We start from the raw sequence: 20,276 nt of genomic DNA on the forward strand, positions 1-20,276 counted from the left end.
CTCTATGCTCTATGCCCATTAGTGGGGAGGTGGGAGGGCTCTCATTATGTAATTACTACGTGGTAGATATAAAAAAAATTATTATAAAAAGATTTTTCTGTAAGTAGCTGAATCCCACATTGACAGGAGGTGGAATATATGGATACTATTCCAAAAATTATATTCTAAACATAAAGTTACCTGAAATAGTAAGTTAGCTAGCATTGACAAATGCTTGTTGTAACCTTACATGGAGAAGGAGCTACAGCAGATAATATGCTTCTGGTCATTGCTCCTCTCCACCTGCAGTAACGGGGCATCAGAGCCTTGTGCTGTCTCTACTTTTAGAGGGTGCTTTGCAAAAATGGGGTAATTCTGCTTGTTGCCAAAGCTGACAAATCAATCAATGAAAGTAAATGCTCTTGCCCTGGGCACAGAATGAGATAGACCAGAATTAACACTTACATCACAATTCCAAGTACCAAGCCAGCCATGGAGAATGGTCCTAGCATACTGCACTTACCATAAACTGTTTCGACATCCTGAAGACAATGTGAAGCAAATACTGGCCTGCATTTCCAGTATGTGGACTGCAGGATCATGAAGAGAGAGAGGTTATGATCAAAGGCAAATGGAGTGGCTGCTGCCCTTATATCATGTGCTTTGACTTTTAATAAGGGGAATATTTCCTCTTGTAATCTTGAATGTGATTCCACAATTACATCTCTTAAAAATTAAGCCAAGGCATTCTTGGATAGAGCACAAAAGAGATTTCTCACCAAACACCACAAATTCCAAGAAGTGCCTTTGGTTCCTTTCATTCTGTTCTGTCTTGATCTGTTGGATTCAGAATCTCTGATAAACTCTTAATTAAAAAAGAATGACGCCAAGGTTTTGAGGGGCATCTGTTCTTTGCCAGAAAACATAATGTGAGGGAGCAAACTGTGTTTCCTTGAGAAAATCCTACCTTTTAATGAAGGGCTTGTGCTTCACTTATCCTTTTGGCCGTAGCTAAAGTTACTAAAAATATCAGCTTCCTTGTCAGGTCCTTTAGGGAAGAGAAGTTCAATGGCTCAAATGGACGGCCTGAAAGCCATCGGAGAACAATATCTAGATTCCAGGCCACTGAAGCTATGTTGTAGTACCTGGTCCCCGAAAGTGGGCGGGGCTACTTACCTACACCCGAAACAAAAGAGGACTACCACAATTTCCAAAATTTTGAGCTGCCGTATAGTAGAAACTAATAGCTATGTAATTACTTGGTACGTTACTTATATAAAAATAATATTTACTATACCATGACTGGTTGTTGTCTGTTGCCGAGAGTAAACTGTAATCCACGGGGAGGGTTACCTGATGACTGTTCAAAACAGTGGCCTTCTAAGAGCAAGTATTCCAACTCAAACTCACTGAAAGTAGAGTTTACTGTTAGAACAGTATATGTATGAACAAAACAATGCTTCTATACAACTAACAACTGCATAAGTATTTACTTCATGTGACAACCTTCCTTTTTGGAAATTAACAAGTACACAATAAACCAATGGAATTCCAATCATCATAATATATATTTTGGAGGTTTTAGTTTACTGGGACTGAAAATGTAATAAAAAAAAAGCTGTAATGTTATAAGACTGTTTTTTCACCATGCAAATATTATAAGAAGGCAAATTACCTGTGCACACCAGACTCTACATTTTCCAATTTAATGTTGTCAAGGTCATAGACAGATTCTACAACTTCCACAAGCCAGTTTTCTGGTGCATGATAATTTTGGGTAAGAATAGGAGACTCTGGCAACCCTGTAAACTTGGCATATGGACCAGCTGTAAGTTCACCTGATTCCATAAACTGAGGTACTGGCTCCAATACATAGCGATAAAAACTGAAAAGGTGAGAGGTAAATTAGTAGGCAATTCTATGTAAGGCAATAGGATAGCAAACTGGTTAGTAATGCCTCATTACATGGGAGCAAAACCTCGCCATAAACCGAGGACTGTCTGTAGTCTATGATGATTATATTATTAAAAATACTGTAAGATCAATTAACTATATTAAAAATATACTGCAATAGAATTCAAGGCTGGGCCCTTGAAAGCTGTCTAAACATAAATTAATGGTAGTATACTGAGCTTCATGATAACATGTATACTCATAAGATGTAAAATTGTGCTACTGCCTAATATGAAGAACGAAATATTCTGCTAAAAAAAAAGAATACTATATCACATTCAAGCAAAAACTAATCAAGAACATTTTATATACTATACCTTTTCAGTGGCATTTCAGAATGCTTTTCCCTGGCATTCAGTATAACACGAATGTTAGAATTGACAACTTCTTGAAGAACAAGCAGCACGGGGCCAATTTTCTGAGCAGCTTTCGACACTGGATCACAGATAGCCACGATATCGAATGCTGGCATATTTGGATCTTTGGCTTGTAATTTGATCACAGAGTACTGTTCAGAGCGAAGAGATACATTTGTTCGTCCCTTTGACTGTGGCTTAGTTTGTAAAACTCCAGCTACTTTCATCATCATATCACTGATATCATCACCTAATACTGAACCTGGAAGAAATTAATACCATTAAAGATCTATCATAAGTATACAAATATATGTACAGTACTGTAGATATACAAGAACATGACTACATTATGGCAACAAAGTAGCTAAAGCAGTCCAATGAGCCACATTTATAGTTAGTTACAAGGCCCACTAAAAAGTTAATTAGATGAACTCAAAATCCCCCTCCTGCCCTACACATGGTGGTGACCTTGCTGTATAACCGTTCAAATTTCTGCAACGTGGCTTTTCATATTTTTAAGTTCAAATTTTCCTACTTCTTATTTACTGATTCAAGTTTTCTTTACCATTTGCTGTTAAGTAGAAATATCAAAGTCTGCTTACTATTTTAATTTATTACATGGATTTTTAATACTTTTTTATGTTCACTTTTTTATATTTACTTTTTTTTTTATAAAGAGATGGACATTTTACCTTGGCTTGCTAAGCAAGTTAATGGCCTCCCAGAATATTCTACAAGAAATCATGGTCATTCAAAACTTAAAATATATGAAAGGGCAAAACTGGAACAAGATCTAAGTGTACATCTTTCTAGCCCTCTCACTTTGGTCCATCGCTTCTCATGAGTTGCCAGACTCGGTCACTCTCATGACCTCTGTGCTGGCTTTGAAATATTTCTGGTTGTACAGCTCAGAATCAATGTCCACAAACTATGATGATTTTCTACTTTCCTTAGAGTTCTTTGGCTTTTGCAAGTTTATTTGGCATGCTTTTATTTATGCTTGTGACGCAGATCATTGGTTGGCATACAGAAATATGAGACCCATTGGTCAGCATACAGCGGTGAGCAGGGTGAATGCAATGGAAATTTTGAACTTCTCTTCTTTCAATTCAAGTTAGTGTGGCTCAGTCTTTCCCATTAGGAATAAGGCTACTTATTACTAAGTGGTTTGTATAAAACTTGTTTAATGTAAAAACACTGTACCGAGATGTTTTACACGGTTATAAATGCTGGTCTTAAAAAATTATCTACAATTATAATTCACAAAATATAAAACATTGACACTAGTGATTACACATTACCTTCCCCATTAAGAATGTCCATAATCTTCTCACCAATTGTAGAATGAACATATTTCTCTAACAAACCAAAGTCTTCTTGAACAAATTTTTCTTCTTCTCTAAGAGCTCCCAATGCCCGACCATTAGCAATGACTGTCCTCTCTCCAGCTGGAAGCGAAAGAACCTAAAATAGGAAAAAAGCTCTTAAGTATGATGGAAGACTGACAGTGAACCTCACGACAAAAATATTCCAAGCATTTTAATACAACTCATTTTCATGTAACTCACTTTAAGTTCTTAAGATTGAAAAATTAAATTATGAAAAAACATAAGGCTGATCATGTACAATGAATTAAAAAACTGAGTTTACAAGTGTTGGAATTCATACTTTTGAATGCAGGTAAATGTTAAAGCACACAGAGAAAAAGCTAATATAAAAGTAATTTCAAAACTACATTACTTGTAACAAGTAAGAGGAAATAAGTTACATAGACACACTTTTTTATTAACAGATTTTTAATAAAATTTTTAACTTACATTGCTGCAGTAAGTTGAATGTATCTTGAAAATGTCGTCTTTCAGTGAAGCTAACCGTGCCTGGAATGCATCCATGTCTACTCCCTAAAATTGAAGCAAAATATTTAGTTAAATCACTATGAATCCTACATGACTATCATGAAAGTACGAATGATTAAACTTCCTTGAAAATTTCCTAAAGATGAAGAACAATGTAAAGAACTGAATCTAAATTTGTATTACTGTAACCTGTTTCATTTCTGTAATTTTAAGTCAGTTTAGAATTTATGGGACTGGATGTATGGCTTCACTATTTCTGTATGAATAAGTTATTAAAAAAAGTTTTAATAAGAAAACTAATATCTGGCTTTAAATAAAAAAATTAAAAACAAATTATAACCCTAAATTTTGATACTTGCTGTGTCAATGAGACCTGTGCATTACAGTCTGACTTTCAGAACATATACAAGCACATTAACAGCACTGTCTATTCCTGATTATTTTGTAGAGAAAAAGAAAAAACAAAAAGACTTAAAATTACCAACACTTACAATCATTTCAAAATCAGTTAATTTCTTGGTTCCATCAATTATCTTTTTAGCATTATCCTTTTCTAATATTTTTGCCAGGAACTGCCTTGCCACGGCTGGAGCAAGTGTATTCTGTGCAACCTCCACAATTTTGCTGAACATCTTATTCTCACTAAAGGGACTTGAGTTATGAATAGCACACACCCGCATGCTGTTGCTTTCACGCTGGAAAAAAGGTCAGTGATGAAATCATTAACTAATAACAATCATGACAACTCAAATATTAACCTAAGGATATTTGATGGAGATAGCTGAATATATTTTGTGCAGGCTCCCATTCTTGAACACTTTTAACTAGCAAGTTTTTAAAAACAATATGAATATTTCACTCTTTCAGCTATAAAATCTAAATTTGCACAGCTATCATTATCCTATTTATGAACACACTAGGAATGACTTCCACATGGGGTAAGCATTACCAGGTAAAGACTCAAATTTCTAAGATGGTATGCATTTGACAGAGCACTGATTACACATTTTTATTTTCTATTTATTTTTTTCTGTCCCCTTCCCACCCCACCCCTCTGCACACCAAAACAGATCACTAACAACCAGATACATAATTTCATTGCTTAGATCAACAGTCATTTTTATGGAAATAGGTATCATTGCAGTACAAGGACCCCCAAAAGGTATCTTAATTTACCAGATAATTGGACTATTCTATTTTCTACAGCTACAGAAAAGAATACAATTGAACTGGCTAACCAGCAATAAAGCTACAAAGCACTGAGTAGCTTGAGGTACGCTTACAAAAGTTGTAAAAACTGAAGTCAGTTACATGTCAAAGAAAGATACATCAGGCTTACAAATAGCCTAATTAAATTCAGGCTGGTTGCCTTAAGCTCTATGGGCTATATAAATAATTGCTAAAATAATGAACAATCATTATCAGGCTCAAAAACAATTACATGAAAAAATGTAAAAGTCCAATTCTGCATGGTTATTTGTTTGAGTTTAGAGACTGAATTTTCACATTGTATAGTTTTCAAAAACATTAAATTTTGCCTTACTAGAAACTGAGAACCTTGCAAAAATATTTACATGCTGTTCCTTTACTACATCTAAGCTAAGTTGATCAAGTCCTTAGCTCTTAAGTTCTAAAATGAACAGATTACTAAGACAACATATTGCCTAGCTTGTGTTCTGAAGTACACTACCTGAAAGCTTATTTAACACTACATAGCAGCTTATTGAAGAAAGGTATAGCTGGTTGAAAAAATGCAATAATAGTTTACCAAGTATTTTATGGCTTCTAATAATAGAGCTCTTCCCTCAATAGTGTCAAAGTCAGCAACAATCCAGGACGTTAGAAAACGGAGAGTGGGCTCGTTCTTGGTTGTGATGTAATGGCAAGAGTTTGCAATTGCTGCTGTCATCTCAGACGCCTTCAAATTCCTAAAGGAGTCCACAGATAATTCCTTCATGGTTGAACTTACTACTCCAGTAAGATCGATATAAGATGTTGTCTTGGTGCTCAAAATTCTCTCATTAAGTCTGAAAATAAAGCATGTGTATGTTCATCAGGTGCCTTGTTCTTTCAATTATTAGCTGTTGTTCTTTCATATTAGCTGCATCCTAATAGGATTTAAAAGTAAAAGTAGGATTGAAACCTACGTTTATTTAGGTTATATATGTCTGGGTTACCTGTGTTGCTATTTATTAAAACAATTCTTACACAGAATTATTACCAATACCAGTGCATCTGGGGAAACTATGTATTTTCAACATTATATGAACTTCCATACATGATTAACTTTCTAAGCTGAATCAGTCTACACCACATTGCCATGGATCAACTCATCCATTATAAATAACATGGATTTACAGCACTTCAGTATTGATAAATTATAAGAGTATGTAACTAAAGGAATATGAAATATTTGATAGTCCAAATATATCAGATAAACTGGGAAAAAAAAAAAGCAACAGTTATGGTGGCAGCAGGATAAAGACCAATATGGATGCATGGATGTAAACTCAGGCTTACAGTGCAGAAGACAAATGAGTGGATGGAATCCATTTCATGTCTAAACTCCATAAGGGGAAATCTGATGTGAAAATGTTAATGATGATGAAACTATAATTTTATTACCTTGGCATAATATTTGGTAATGACATTAACCAGTCTACCACATCATGTCTGTCATCTAATTCTCCTTTGTAAACTGCCCGTTGTAAGGTCTGAGTTGTTCGCATAACTTCCATGAGGACAACTTCTTCAAATTCTTCAGCATTCAGATGTTTTTCAGGAAGAAGAACTCCATTCATTAAGGCCTAAAATTACATAAGTATGATTTAAGAAATTTTGGTTCAGATTAAAATAAATAATAGTAAAAATACTTAAGATTATTACAAACCTGCAAAATGAAAAGACCTTTTCTCATGCATAAATCTATGTGATGTGGATCACAGAGTATTCACCAGTCAATTTCATAACAGGAGCACTGTAAGTCACTGAATACTACCATAAAATAGCCTCTCTGTTTCCCAAATGCCCAATGCCCACTTAACTTATTTTACGGATTAACTTTACCCTTTTCAAAATGGAGATGGTTTTAATAAAATTAAAAGGTCAGTTGGTTATGCTCAAACATTTCCCATGTTTAAATACACTCAACAGTATATATACTGGACTGCTGAATGGTCTGATTCTGTAAGCTGAGTGAGCAATGTATGAAGTAAGCTAGATGCTGTACACTATTTGCCATAAAATTTTCCAGGTCCTCGTCATGCATTGTAAGTTCCCATGCCTGCCTCATAGTAATTGTTAGTATAGCACTATTTTTAATGTATTGTGACAGTAGATTCCCGTAACAAAAACAGAAGTAAGGTCCTGTCCCTAAACCATGAGTGAAATTCTGGACAAAGTATGACTGTGCCAGGACAATGCTCTACAAGATCGTCACTTCCATGGACATCAGGATGTAAACATTAGAGGTATGGGGTGTATAGGAAATGAGCTCGTACTCAATTTAAGACTGAGGAGGCTGATTTAGCCGCTTGTATCTTCCATACGCAGCAGTGCTTAAGGTGTGTAATAGTTAGTGGTACCAAACTGAAACTGAGGATAGCTACTATGAAGGGTCAGCACCTGCAAGGTCCAGTATTCCAAGGCAGGTCGAAACTTATCCAGTTTAAACTCCAAGCTGGTCTTACTAATAAAATGGCTTATTCTCACTTTGAAAAGTCAATAAAAAATAAGTTTATTGGATGGTATATGGTGCACCAATGCTTCCAGTAATTATTACATTGTACTGCATGGGGTTTAGGAAAAGTTTCTACAAGTAAGGCTTTGCAGTATACCTGGGCAAGGTTAGGTCACAGCTTGTGATGGGAAGCTTTCATTTCTGAAGTAGTCTTGTAAAATAATTCATCAGGTCAACCTTACAACATATTAAGTAACTGGCATATAGTTTTAGAGTCAGGAGTTGACATACTCTTTCTGGTTTCTTTCATCTGGTTTCTTTCAAAAGCAGCAATGATAAGTTTTTTTTCATGAATAGTCCATTTTTTAATAGAAAAACATTACACATACATAATTCACAACAATGTAACTACGTAGGTTTACAACTTCCCTTAAACTATAATAATCCTTGTCTTTCATGAATTTATCTAGTTTGAAAACCATGAAGTATTTCTGAAATAAAAATGACAGAATTACTCAACTGATAAATAATAAATAATATAAAAGTATTGACTCACCTGTGGGAATTTGCTGATGCCTGCTTTTTCAACAAAATCTTGAGATAACATACGTCCCACATCATAGTCCGAATCTTCTCCAAACACATCCTCTAAATCTGTGCTCGGATATCTCTTCTTGAAATGTGATGTTACATCATCAACTGTAACATCTCCCTGAACACTGGCATATATCTGAGGAGACAAATAAATAATTCACAGTCAAGTAATAAAGAAATTCATAGACTCTCCAAATCTGGTAACAATGCTCAAAAGTCGTTACAGTACATATTTTCAAAAATGACAAATTTTTAACCAATTTGTATTTTTCATAACTAACAAACCGGAGGTCTTAACATTAGGATAATACTAGCGCCAAGCTGGAAACCGGTAGAATTAAAATTAAACTTGTGAGATCCAGGGACTATTGGCATCTACACATCCAGGTCACGGGGCATGTATTACCCAGAATGCCCTCGGCGTCCTGTGACCTGCCAGTTACTCTTCCAACCCAGTTTAAGACTGCTCGAGGGGTGGTTCGAGGTGGGCCTTTACCTGTTAAGACCTCAGGTTTGTTAGTTATGAAAAATACAAATTGGTTAAAATTTGTCATTTGTTCATATACGAAACAAACCTTCCGTCTTAACATTAAGATAGACTTACTTATTGGTGGGAGGCAAGTCTCTTTAACTGACTGGGGGTTTGCCACCTTTGTTCATTTTCAAATAGTAGTATTCCAAGACAATGGACTATTAACCCTTGAACCAAAGATATATGAGAAACTATTGGTTTCCCTCACTGGGTGCTCGTACGATGCCATGGTTTATTACATTACAGAAGATGGAGAACATTCCATGCTCCTAAACTACTCCTGTCCCTTGTATCTGGATCTATTATCACCCCTCTCTTTCCCTATTACTGAGAGGAGTGTGTTGCTACTGAAAAGTATACTATACTCTAGATTATCTTTACAGTATGGCTGACCACCTCACCTGCATCTAGCCCATTCCAGCTTATGATGGTACTCTCCTTCGTACTGCCCGTAGGTAAAGGAGTAGAAGGAAAGTAGTAAAGAAGAAAGACCAGTTACCTCATTCATTCTACTGTCATACCTTCATCTTAGACTAGACACAAACTGACCCGCCAGGGGTACCGGATGAGCTATACCACTTGCTGGCCTGCCACCACTGGACCCAAGGATATGTGTCCAAGGATCTATGGGCAATATCTTTCAAATAAAAAGAAGTGAAAGTTGTTTGGCATTGCCAAATACCAGCTTTCAGAATTCTCTCCACAGACATATTCTTCTTCGATGCCAAAGAAGCGCTCATGCCCCTGATGTCATGAGCTCGAGCCCTCTCCTGGCTATTTGACCCTCTGTCTTCTGTCATGTATACATTCCTGATCATTTCTCACCCTCTGTCTTCTGTCATGTATACATTCCTGATCATTTCTCTTAGCCAAAACGATATTGTATTCCTGGCACTTCCTTTTCGTTCCGTTGTATACTTACGAACAGCCTCCGGCACCCCGGCCTGAGGTGCCTTGTCCTCCTTAAATACTCTCTTAGTACCCTGACAGGACACAGAAGCATCTCTTCTTTGTCATTGTTTACGAATTCTGCCAGAGAAGGAATGGAAAAGGAGTCGAATCTGCTGTCCGCTACTGATGGGTTTTGGGTTTTGGCTACGAATTCTGGAACAAATTCGAATACATTGACTTCCAACCTCTTGAATGTTTTATGACATATGACAGGCCATGCAGTTCCCCCACCCTTTTGGTTGAGGCTAGGGCCAATAAGAACACTGTCTTCAGGGTCAGGCTCCTATCTGTGGACTGCTTTAATGGTTCGTAAAGGGGTTTTGGAAGACTACTCAGTACCATGGTCAAATCCCAATCTGGGGCTTTTAGTTCCTTTGGCAAACAGGACTGCTCAAAACTCTTCATTAGCATAGCCAGCTCCCATGAAGACAAAATGTCCACGCCTTTCATGCATAATACAGAGGCTAGAGCAGCCCTGTACCCCTTTACAGAAGATACCGACATATGCTTTTCCGTCCTGAGATATATCAGAGTCTGCTAATTGCTGAATAGTGGTTCCGAGTGGAGACAAGTTCCCTCTACGACACCAATCACAGTATGCTGACCATTTTCCTTGGTATACCGCTGCCGATGACTTTCTGATATTTCCTGCCATCTGTGTTCCTGATTTTTGAGAAAAACCTCTCACTCGCAGGAGATACTTGACAGTCTCTGACCATGAAGTGATAGGGACTTCACCGACTGGTGGTACCTCTCCATGTGCAGTTGACATAGTAGGTTGTTCCATGAAGGTAACTCTCTTTGCACGTCTATTAGGAGTTCTAACAGGTCCGGAAACCACTCTGCCTCCGGCCATAAAGGAGTTACCAGAGTCATCTTGAGGTTCTGAAACTGCATTACCTTGTTCAGAACCAGACGGATTAGACAAAATGGAGGAAATGCATAAACGTCCAGATTGTCCCATGGGTGTTGTAGCGCATCTTCTGCCACTGTCTCTACGTCTGGGACTACCGAACAATACACTTCCAACTTTTTGTTGTACCAGGTTGCGAATAGGTCTATGATTGGCCTTTCCCACAATATGAGCATTCTGTTCACTACCTGTTGATGCAAGGACCACTCCGTTCCTAGGATCTGATCCCTCTGGCTCAACTTGTCGGCCACTATGTTTCTTTTTCCTGGAATATATCTGGCCCTGATGTCTACTAAGTTCTCTACGACCCACTGATGAAGTTGAACTGTCATCCCATGTAACTGTCGAGATACGAGGCCTCCTTGCTTGTTTAAGTAAGCTACTACTGTGGTGTTGTCTGACATCAATGCCACTGATTGGCCCCCCCCTTCACCTTCTCCCGGAATTCCTGAAGTGCTAGAAATGCTGCTTTCAACTCCAACACATTTATATGGAGTTCTCTGTCCTCGCCACTCCATTTTGCTGAATTCATCAGCTCCTCCATATGGGCTCCCCAACCTTCGAGTGACGCATCTGAGAACAGCAAGAGATCCGGGGAGGATTGCTGAAGGGGAACACCCACTGTCAGATTGTTGTCCTGCACCCACCACTCTTAGTCTTCCCTCACTTTTGTCGACAAGGGAATTTGATCGTATGGGTGATCTGCCGTTGGTGACCAAAACTCCTTCATCCTCCATTGTAGAGATCGAAGGTGTAGCCTCCTCTGTGGTACTAGCTTCTCCAAGGAAGTTAGAATTCCCAGTGCTACCTGCCACTGTCTTGCTGGCTGTTTTCATTTTTCCAGAAAGGTATTCACCACTTGTTTGCATTTCTCTACCCGCTGGTCTGCTGGAAATACTTTGGCTTTTACTGTGTCTATAATCATACCCAGATACAACAGCCGTTGACTTGGATCCAACTGCGACTTCTGATTTATCACAATGCCTAAGCTGTGACAAAACTGCAGGAGGGTCATCCTGTCCCGAAGTAATTTTTCTCTGGACTTTGCTATCACCAGCCAATCGTCTAGGTATCTTATCAGCCTGATCACCTGAGCATGCACCCATTTCGACACAAGAGTGAACACTCTTATAAAAACTTGAGAAGACGTTGTCAATCCGAAGCACAGGACTTTGAACTGGAAAACTTTCTCTGCAAGACTGAAGCAGAGAAATTTCCTGGAAGACTGATGGACTGGGATCTGAAAGTATGCGTCCTTTAAGTCGACTGTCAGCATAAAGTCCTTGACCCCTGACTGCTTGTAGAACTGTCTTTGGAGTCTCCATCCTGAATCTGGTTTTTCTTATAAACAGATTCAATGTTGACAGATCTATTACTGTCCTCCAATCCCCGTTGGCTTTGGGGACAAGGAAAATCCTGCTGTAAAACCCCTTTGACAGAATGGATACTTGTTCCACAGCTCTTTTTTTTCCATCATCTTCTTTACTTCCTCTTGCAGAATAAAAGCCTTCTGAGGTTCCTGAGCATAAGCAAGGTGAGGTAATGGTTGTTCTGTCAGGGGTGAGGTTACTTCAAACGGAATCAAATAACCGACCCTGAGAACATCCACCACCCACTGCTCTGCTCCAAATTCCTGCCACACGATCTATTCGATCTCAAGGAATTATCCCTTCCCGCAATCCGTGCATTTACGTGTAGTAAAATGGACTCTGCATGACTTGAACAAGGTAATTCACATGACACCTTCGTATCCTTTTTCAATCCAAACACCATGTCAATCCCTGGAGGAAGCATACTGGTAGGTGTCTCCGTGCTCCCCGAAAGGTTACTGAATTGACAAATCAAATCAATCACCTCCGCATACGAAGCCAGAAACTCTTGGTTTTCTCCTTCCTCTGGTTCTAACGTACCGTGTTCAGCCACAGGAGATGCTAGCTCACTCCTATACGCTGACAAACGTCCTGGTGCTTCATGGCAGTCAGACCCTATGGCCGCGGTATCTTTGATCTCTGATGGCTGCCAACGGCTCTATCTCAAATAGTCAGTAGGAGAACAAGACCACCTAACTCCTTCTCTGCTCGCAGATCTAGAGCGAGAATCCCACCTATACCTCCAAGATGAAGGCTCTCTCGAAACCGAGCTAATTTCCCTTCTATCTCTGTTAATATCATCTCCAACGACCGTTGGGGAATTCGGCCTTGATCCCTCATCGAGTTGAACAACGCCTTCCACCAACATATCAGACTAGGTTACCAACTCTTTATTATTCGACCTTTTAATGGGAGCTCTCTCATCCTTTCTCCATATTTTAAAAGGTCTTACAGGCAAAACTGGTATCTGTTCTTTATTCATAGTTGAATTCTTTGCACTCATCGTTGTATTTTACCAACGGCAGTGTAGTCTCACTTAGACTTTTTGTAGTCTCTGGTGGCATCTCCGTGTTGGTCGCCACTAACTTCTTTACTTTGTTGCTGACCGGGATGTGACAGTCCTGGCTCGAAGATGAAGAAGAATTCACTCTTCTCCCCTTGGCCCGAGAATCAGTCACGAAGTCCCGTATTCTCCAACGCTTGACCTATACACGCAGTGATGTCATCGAACTTAGCGATAACGCTGAGCTAGAGGAAGAAGATGAAGAAGAAGACGAATCATGCCTTTTCTTTTTGTCTTTCTTAACTATCTTCTCCTCTAGAACTTGTAATTTCTTCATGACTGTGTGTACCAACGAGTCAGAAAGCGTATTTGGCTCAGGAGGCAACGAAGTAGATCGAGAAGCAGTAGGCTGTGACGTCATCGCGTCTGCCATGTCGGTGTGTGATACCAGTTGTGACGTCACCAATCTTGTAGGGAGAGACTGGGCGGCTACTGCTGGTAGCCCTGCGTGTGGAGCAAAACTACCTCCAACGTTTTGCATCACCGGAAAAATTGAAGTTGTTGATGTAGCCGTGGCATTAGTTCCCATAAAGTGCAGGCCAGAGGGATGAGGAACATTCAGCGCTGTCGGGCCCTGCTGGAATCGCGACGCCATATAATGAGAGGAACCCCTCCAAGGTTGGTATGCCTGGTGGGCCTAAAGCTGCCCACGTACCATTCATTCTCTGCGCATCGGGAGCTGGCGCCTGGAACAAAGATGGCGATGCTCCCCCCCTCCCTGCCGGGAATAACAGAGCGTAATTATGCATAAAATTACCCAAAACCCCTCCTGAAGTTTCCGATAGCGAATCGCTAAAAGAAACTGAAGGAGTATGGGAAAAATCAAAAGCAGGCAATGAAACATATGAAGCAGTCTGGTGTAGTATTGCTGATACAAAAGAAGCCGACGACGCTTGGTCATCCAAAGGTGGCGTCGTCTCCTTTCTCTTGTACTGGCCTTTCTCATAAAACTTCCTCCACTGTTCCACCGACCAACCTCGACATACTGAACAAGGATTAGTAATAGTACATACGTTTTCTGTGCACCTACTACATGTTGGATGAGGATCTGTCGACACTGAGGTTAAAAATCTTGAACAAGGAAACCCACTCACTCCAGGGCATTTCCTTTGTCTCTTCAGAGACCCGAAAGAAGTTCCCGTTGGTGAAGCAAAAATCTCTATCTCACAACGTACACAAAGCTATCAGATCACACCCACACTGAGAACACCCAGAGAAAGAAAAATTAAAAAGAAAAATTAAAAAGTGAAATGAATATAAACATGCAAACTAAAACCGGCTTTAAAACATAAAAAGTAATCACGTCCTATCTAAAAGGCGGTAGGAAAGTAACTGGCGGGTCACGGGACGTCGAGGGCATTCTGGGTAATACATGCCCTGTGACCTGGTATAGATGCCAATAGTCCCTGGATCTCACAAGTTTAATAGTCCCTGGATCTCACAACCGGTTTCCAGCTTGGTGCTAGTATTATCCTAATGTTAAGACCGAAGGTTTGTTTTGTATATGAACAATTATCAATTTTGAAATTGTCTCCTGGTTGTTTGGTGACCCAGAATTTTGACTGTCAGAGTGACAGCCATTCATAATTGTCAAATTACATGACCAAAGCTCCCTTCTAATTCCTCTTACAATTAGAACAAAAAGCCTGAGGGCATACCAAATTCATTAAAAAGGAAAAACAATAAAAAATTACTTTTGAAAATGTGATGCAAAACAGCATACGTATTGTAAAGAACTTACATTTGTCAAGAACTGTAAGGCCTTGTAGTGAGCATCATCCCTTCCTTCAAAGTGCAGAGCTACAAAATTGAAGGCGCAAAGCATAGCAATACCCGCATCATCAAATCCTCTAAGAGTCTGATCACGATTGACAGCCATTACCCATCCAACACGAATTGGGGCATTATGTGTGATGAAGCTCTCAACCAGTTGGATCAAGTCTGCAGTTGTTGATTTACTTGGCTCTGCTACAATTACCTGAAATTTTACAATAAGGAAAAGGACTTTTAAACAAAACAAATAAGAACAATCACTGGTCCTGTATTATTAATACAGTATATGAAAAACTCTTCCTACAAACAAAAGGATAGCGAAACAAAATGAAAGGCAATTTTACATACAAAATACTATAATAAATTAAAGAGAAAAAACTGGGAAAATCAGTAATTTATTGCTTATTACAAAGTAAAACACTTCAAAGGCATTTCGTATCTATGATACGTATTGGTCTTTAGGTAAATAAGATACTGAAATTACAGAAATCTATTATAACAAGAAATGACGCATAATTCAATGAGAAGTGTTAGGAGAATTTTGAAGAACCAGAAAATTTCTTTTGAGGTTATTTAAATTTGTGTGTATGAGACATAGGGTTCAGTTGATAGCATTACACATTGGTGGTATATGAAGGGGATATGACAATAAAAATCCCTAGGTTAATATGACACTGTCAGCCACATAGGATGATAATTTTTATTTACTTTTTTCTATCAGAATGATCATCACATCCATAATAAGTTAAAAATCACAATTTGTCGAAAATTTTATTTTTCCTAACTATACAAACCTGAGGTCCTTCAACAACAGGAATGTAATCAGCGGCAGCTGGAACCGGTCGTAAGCTTCAAACAAGGAGGTTCGGTAGATAACTGCTTGTCCGACAGTCGGTGGTCCCACACGACTGAGAGGTGAAGAATCACTTTGCTTTAGGCCCAGGAAAACAGAGTGAATGGTGGCGTGAGGTGGGACTATGTGTAAAGGAGCTCAGGTTTGTATAGTTAGGAAAAATACAATTTTCAACAAATTGTGATTTGTTCCGACACATAATACAAACCATCGGTCCTTTAACAATAGGAAGACTCACTTATTGGTGGGTGGAATCTGAGTCTTATGAACAGACTGGTGTTCATCCGACCTTGGTTCCCTCTCTGGTCGTAAGAGCAGAGGGAGGGATCCTAGCCTCTGCCCAGCTGATTGGGGTGTGCACCGCAGGATCAGTGGTTAGACCTCTGGACCAAATTCATAAGAGGAAGGCAAGCGTGCCTCTTATGAATAGCGAGCAAGAACGATTTCCTATTTCAAGAGCCAAATATGAAGTCATGGGTTTGTCTCTTGTTGGCATCCACTCCTACCCTTGTTAGGGGAGTGGTGGATAACCGTTCCTATCCCTACTGAAAGGGATAGGACGGAGCTCAGTCGCGTAGCTTACCCACATCTGCCTCCTGTCCAGCGTAGTGACGACCTCGATTCTCTTCCCACAGTTAGAAGTTAAGTATATCTTAGTTTTACCAGACCACTGAGCTGAATAGCAGCTCTCCTAGGGCTGGCCCGAAGGATTAGATATTTTTACATGGCTAGGAACCAATTGATCACCTAGCAACGGGACCTACAGCTTATTGTGGGATCCGAATCACACTATATCGAGAAATTAATTTCTATCACCAGAAGTAAATTCCTCTAAGTCCGTGTTGGCCATGCCGGGATTTGAACTTCGGACCACAGGATTGGCAGCTGAAAGCAAAAACCACTCATCCAGCGAGGAACTTCTGCCCACAAGTAGAGGAGAGAAAAGAGGAGGAAGAGAAGCCAGTCACACTCTTTCACTTGTCCATTCATGCAGTCACACAAGGATGCGATGCTGTTGTGTCCGCTCGGGTGCTGGGTAAGCTACACAACTTGTTGAGCAGCCATCCCGGGTCCCAAGGAGAAGGTATCTAAGGACCTGTGGGCGATATCCCTAAGATAAAAAGATGTGAAGGTGGTCTGGTTGGCCCAAACCCTTGTCTTCAGCACCTATGCCACGGAGAAGTTCTTGTGGAATGCAAGGGTTGGACCAATAACTCTGACTTCGTGGGCTCTCGGACGAGGGGTACGGGTGTCGTCACTCCTATCTGCAGCGTACGCCCTCCTGATTACCTCACGAAGCCAGAACGAAAGATTGTTTTTGGACACCTCCTCCTTGGCAACCCCAGTGCTAACGAAGAAGCGTCAGCACTCAGGCCTGAGGTGCCGAGTTCTCTTCAGATAGCGCCGTAGTGCCCTCACAGGACAAAGCAGCATCTCATCTGCATCATCGTCGGTGAAGTCCTTCAGGGAGGGGATCGTGAATGACTTGAACCGGTCGTCAGGGACCGAAGGATTCTGAGTCTTCGCTACGAAGTCCGGGACGGAATCAAGCGTCACAGATCCCCATCCCCTCGTATGATTTATATAGAAAGAAAGACCATGAAGTTCCCCTACTCTCTTCGCCGATGCCAGGGCCAGCAAGAAGAGGGTCTTGAGGGTCAGATCCCTGTCTGACGACTCAGAGTGGCTCGAAGGGTCTTCAAGTCAAACTCCTAAGGACGAGAGTCACATCCCACCCCGGAGGCCTGAGTTCCCAGGGTGGGCAAAACCTCTCGAAGCTCTTCATTAGAAGGGAGATCTCGAACGAGTTGGAGATATCCACTCCCCGCAGTTTAAGGACTAGGGCCAGGGTGCCTCTGTAGCCTTTAACTGCGGAGACGGAAAGGAGCTTCTCTCGGCGAAGGAAGACGAGGAAATCTGCTACCTGCTGAAGAGTGGCTCTGAGAGGAGAGACCCCCCCGTCCACGACACCAACCACAGAAGACGGACCACTTCCCCTGGTACACAGCTGCAGAGGACTGACTGAGGTGCCCAGCCATCTCTGTGGCTGCTTGGCGAGAAAAGCCTCTCGCTCGCAAGAGATGGTGGATAACAGCCAGCCGTGAAGAGACAAGGATTGAACCGATCGGTGGTACCGTTCCACGTGTGGCTGGCACAGGAGGTTGTGCCAGGGGGGAATCTCTCTCGGTGCTTCAGCAAGCAGAGCCAGCAGGTCCGGATGCCAAACGGCCTCAGGCCATTTGGGTGCCACCAGAATCATCTGAAGATTCGTGGTGACCAGCACCCAGCTGATCACCTTGCAAATCAGACAGAATGGGGGAAAGGCATAAACGAAGAGGTTGTCCATGGGTCCGGCACAACTGAGTAGAAAACCTGGAGTTTTCTGTTGTGCTGGGTGGCGAACAGATCCATGACTGGATGCCCCACAGGTTGAAGAGCCTTCCCACCACGTCTGGGTGAAGGGACCACTCGGTCCCTATCACCTGATTCCGACAGCTGAGCTTGTCTGCCACTACATTCCTCTTGCCTGGAATGTAGCGAGCTGACACCTCTAACGAGTGAGCCACGGCCCACTCGTGCACCTGCAATGTCAACTGATGCAACAGGAGGGACACTAGGCCCCCCTATTTGTTGACATACGCCACTACCGTGGTGTTGTCGCTCATCTACACCACTGAGTGTCTCATCAGATGGTCCTGGAACTCTTGGAGAGCGAGAAACGCTGCCTTGACCTCCAGGACGTTGATGTGAAGGTGCTTGTCGTGATGATCCCACACACCCGCAGCCAGCAACTCCTCCAGACGTGCGCCCCATCCTTCGGTCGACATGTCATAAAACAGCAACATCTCCGGGGGCAGGGGGGAGTGCGAAGAGGCACTCCTCTTACGAGGTTCCCATCGTCCAGCCACCAGGCTAGTCTCCACTGAAGAGACCGCAGGTGAAGATGCCCGTGAGCCGTGAGGGACTAACTTCTCGAGAGACGACAGGTGACCAATCATGACCTGCCACTGTTGAGCTGGTTGCTCCTGTAGGGACAGGAACCGTCCGGCTGCCTCCCTGAACCTGCTGATCCGCGAGTCTGCGGGGAAGACTCGCCCTGCTACTGTATCGATCAGCATGCCCAGGTACTTCCATTCTCTGCTTGGGCTTGAGATCCGACTTCTCGAAATTCACCACGATCCCCAGACTGCGGCAGAACTCGAGGAGTTGATCCCTGTCCTGTAGCAACTGCGAGCAGGAGCTCGCCAAGACCAACCAATCGTTGAGATACCACAGAGGATGTATCCCTACCGAATGGGCCCAAGCCGACACCAGAGTGAACGTGAACACCTGTGGGGCAGTTGAGAGACCGAAACAAAGTGCCCTGAATTGGTACACCGTCCCGTCGAGGATGAAGCGGAGGTACTTCCTGGAGGACTGATGGATGGGTATCTGGAAATATGCATCCTTCAAGTCCACAGAAAGCATGAAGTCGTTCTCCCTGATGGACTCAAGCACTGAACGTGTCATTTCCATTGTGAACCGAGTCTGGTGAACGAATCGGTTTAAGGGAGAGAGATCTATCACTGGGCACCAGCCCCCCAAGGACTTCTCCACCAGGAAAAGCCGACTGTAGAAGCCCGGTGACTGATCCCATGCGATCTCCACAGCTCGTTTGCTCAGCATGGGTTCTACTTCTTGCTGAAGCGCCATGTCCCTGGCAGAACCGGGAACGTACATCTGAAGATGGACGGGGTTGGGGGTGAGGGGTGGCTGAGACACGAAGGGTAGTAGATATCCCTCCCGGAGGACATCCACTATCCAGTTCTCTGCTCCGTAGCGCTGCCAAGTTGCCCAATGGCTTGCCAGGCACCCCACCATTTCCGGCAGAAGGTGAGGGGGAACACCGTCCCTAGCGTTTCCCTCCTCTCTTTGACTTCCTCCCGGCTCCTCCTTGGGAAAAGGAGGGCTGGTTATTATCACTCCTTACCGCAGAAGTTGAAGGCAGTCTTTCCTCTCGACTTCGACAAGGCAATCGTCTTAGCTGCAGAAGAAGTGCTAGCCAAGCTCTTGGGCTTAGCCGCAGTGGCTCGAGGCTGCCCAGCCGCTTTCGAGACTGCCTGGTTTACAAGTCGGTCACTGTCATCAGTGCATCGTTGTTCCACCGCAGCGTCCACCATCTCTCTGGGGAAGAGAGAGGAGGAACTCCGCACCGGTCCATTCCAAAGAACCAAAACCGCTTTGCGTCCTGGTTACTCGAGTGAGGACTGCGTCCCTACGCCTCAGAACCAGGTAGGAAATCACCCTACTTCCAGACTGGCACAGTCTCCCGAAAGCAGTGTCCCCTTCAGGAGTGATGTTTCCCGAGGAGTTCACGACCTTAGACACTGTGAGGGACCACTGGAGACTGCTTGGAATGCTGCC

At 42.0% G+C, this 20,276-nt stretch overlaps 1 protein-coding gene across 2 annotated transcripts in view; it reads right to left on the reverse strand.

The window, feature by feature from the left end:
• The window catches only part of LOC135215482 (UDP-glucose:glycoprotein glucosyltransferase 1-like), a 267,287-nt gene that overhangs the window by 90,458 nt on the left and 156,553 nt on the right, over positions 1-20,276 (reverse strand). For both annotated transcript variants that reach the window (XM_064250239.1, XM_064250238.1), the window contains exons 9-18: positions 14,988-15,224; positions 8,380-8,553; positions 6,770-6,951; positions 5,913-6,171; positions 4,636-4,839; positions 4,106-4,189; positions 3,590-3,752; positions 2,250-2,550; positions 1,655-1,864; positions 1,277-1,388 (exon numbers count right to left, since the gene is read on the reverse strand). In XM_064250239.1, coding sequence (XP_064106309.1) covers positions 1,277-1,388; positions 1,655-1,864; positions 2,250-2,550; positions 3,590-3,752; positions 4,106-4,189; positions 4,636-4,839; positions 5,913-6,171; positions 6,770-6,951; positions 8,380-8,553; positions 14,988-15,224 — 1,926 coding nt within the window. The remainder of the gene's footprint in view (positions 1-1,276; positions 1,389-1,654; positions 1,865-2,249; positions 2,551-3,589; positions 3,753-4,105; positions 4,190-4,635; positions 4,840-5,912; positions 6,172-6,769; positions 6,952-8,379; positions 8,554-14,987; positions 15,225-20,276) is intronic.

The sequence above is a fragment of the Macrobrachium nipponense genome, chromosome 5, assembly GCF_015104395.2.
Source record: "Macrobrachium nipponense isolate FS-2020 chromosome 5, ASM1510439v2, whole genome shotgun sequence".
Classification (NCBI taxonomy): domain Eukaryota; kingdom Metazoa; phylum Arthropoda; class Malacostraca; order Decapoda; family Palaemonidae; genus Macrobrachium; species Macrobrachium nipponense.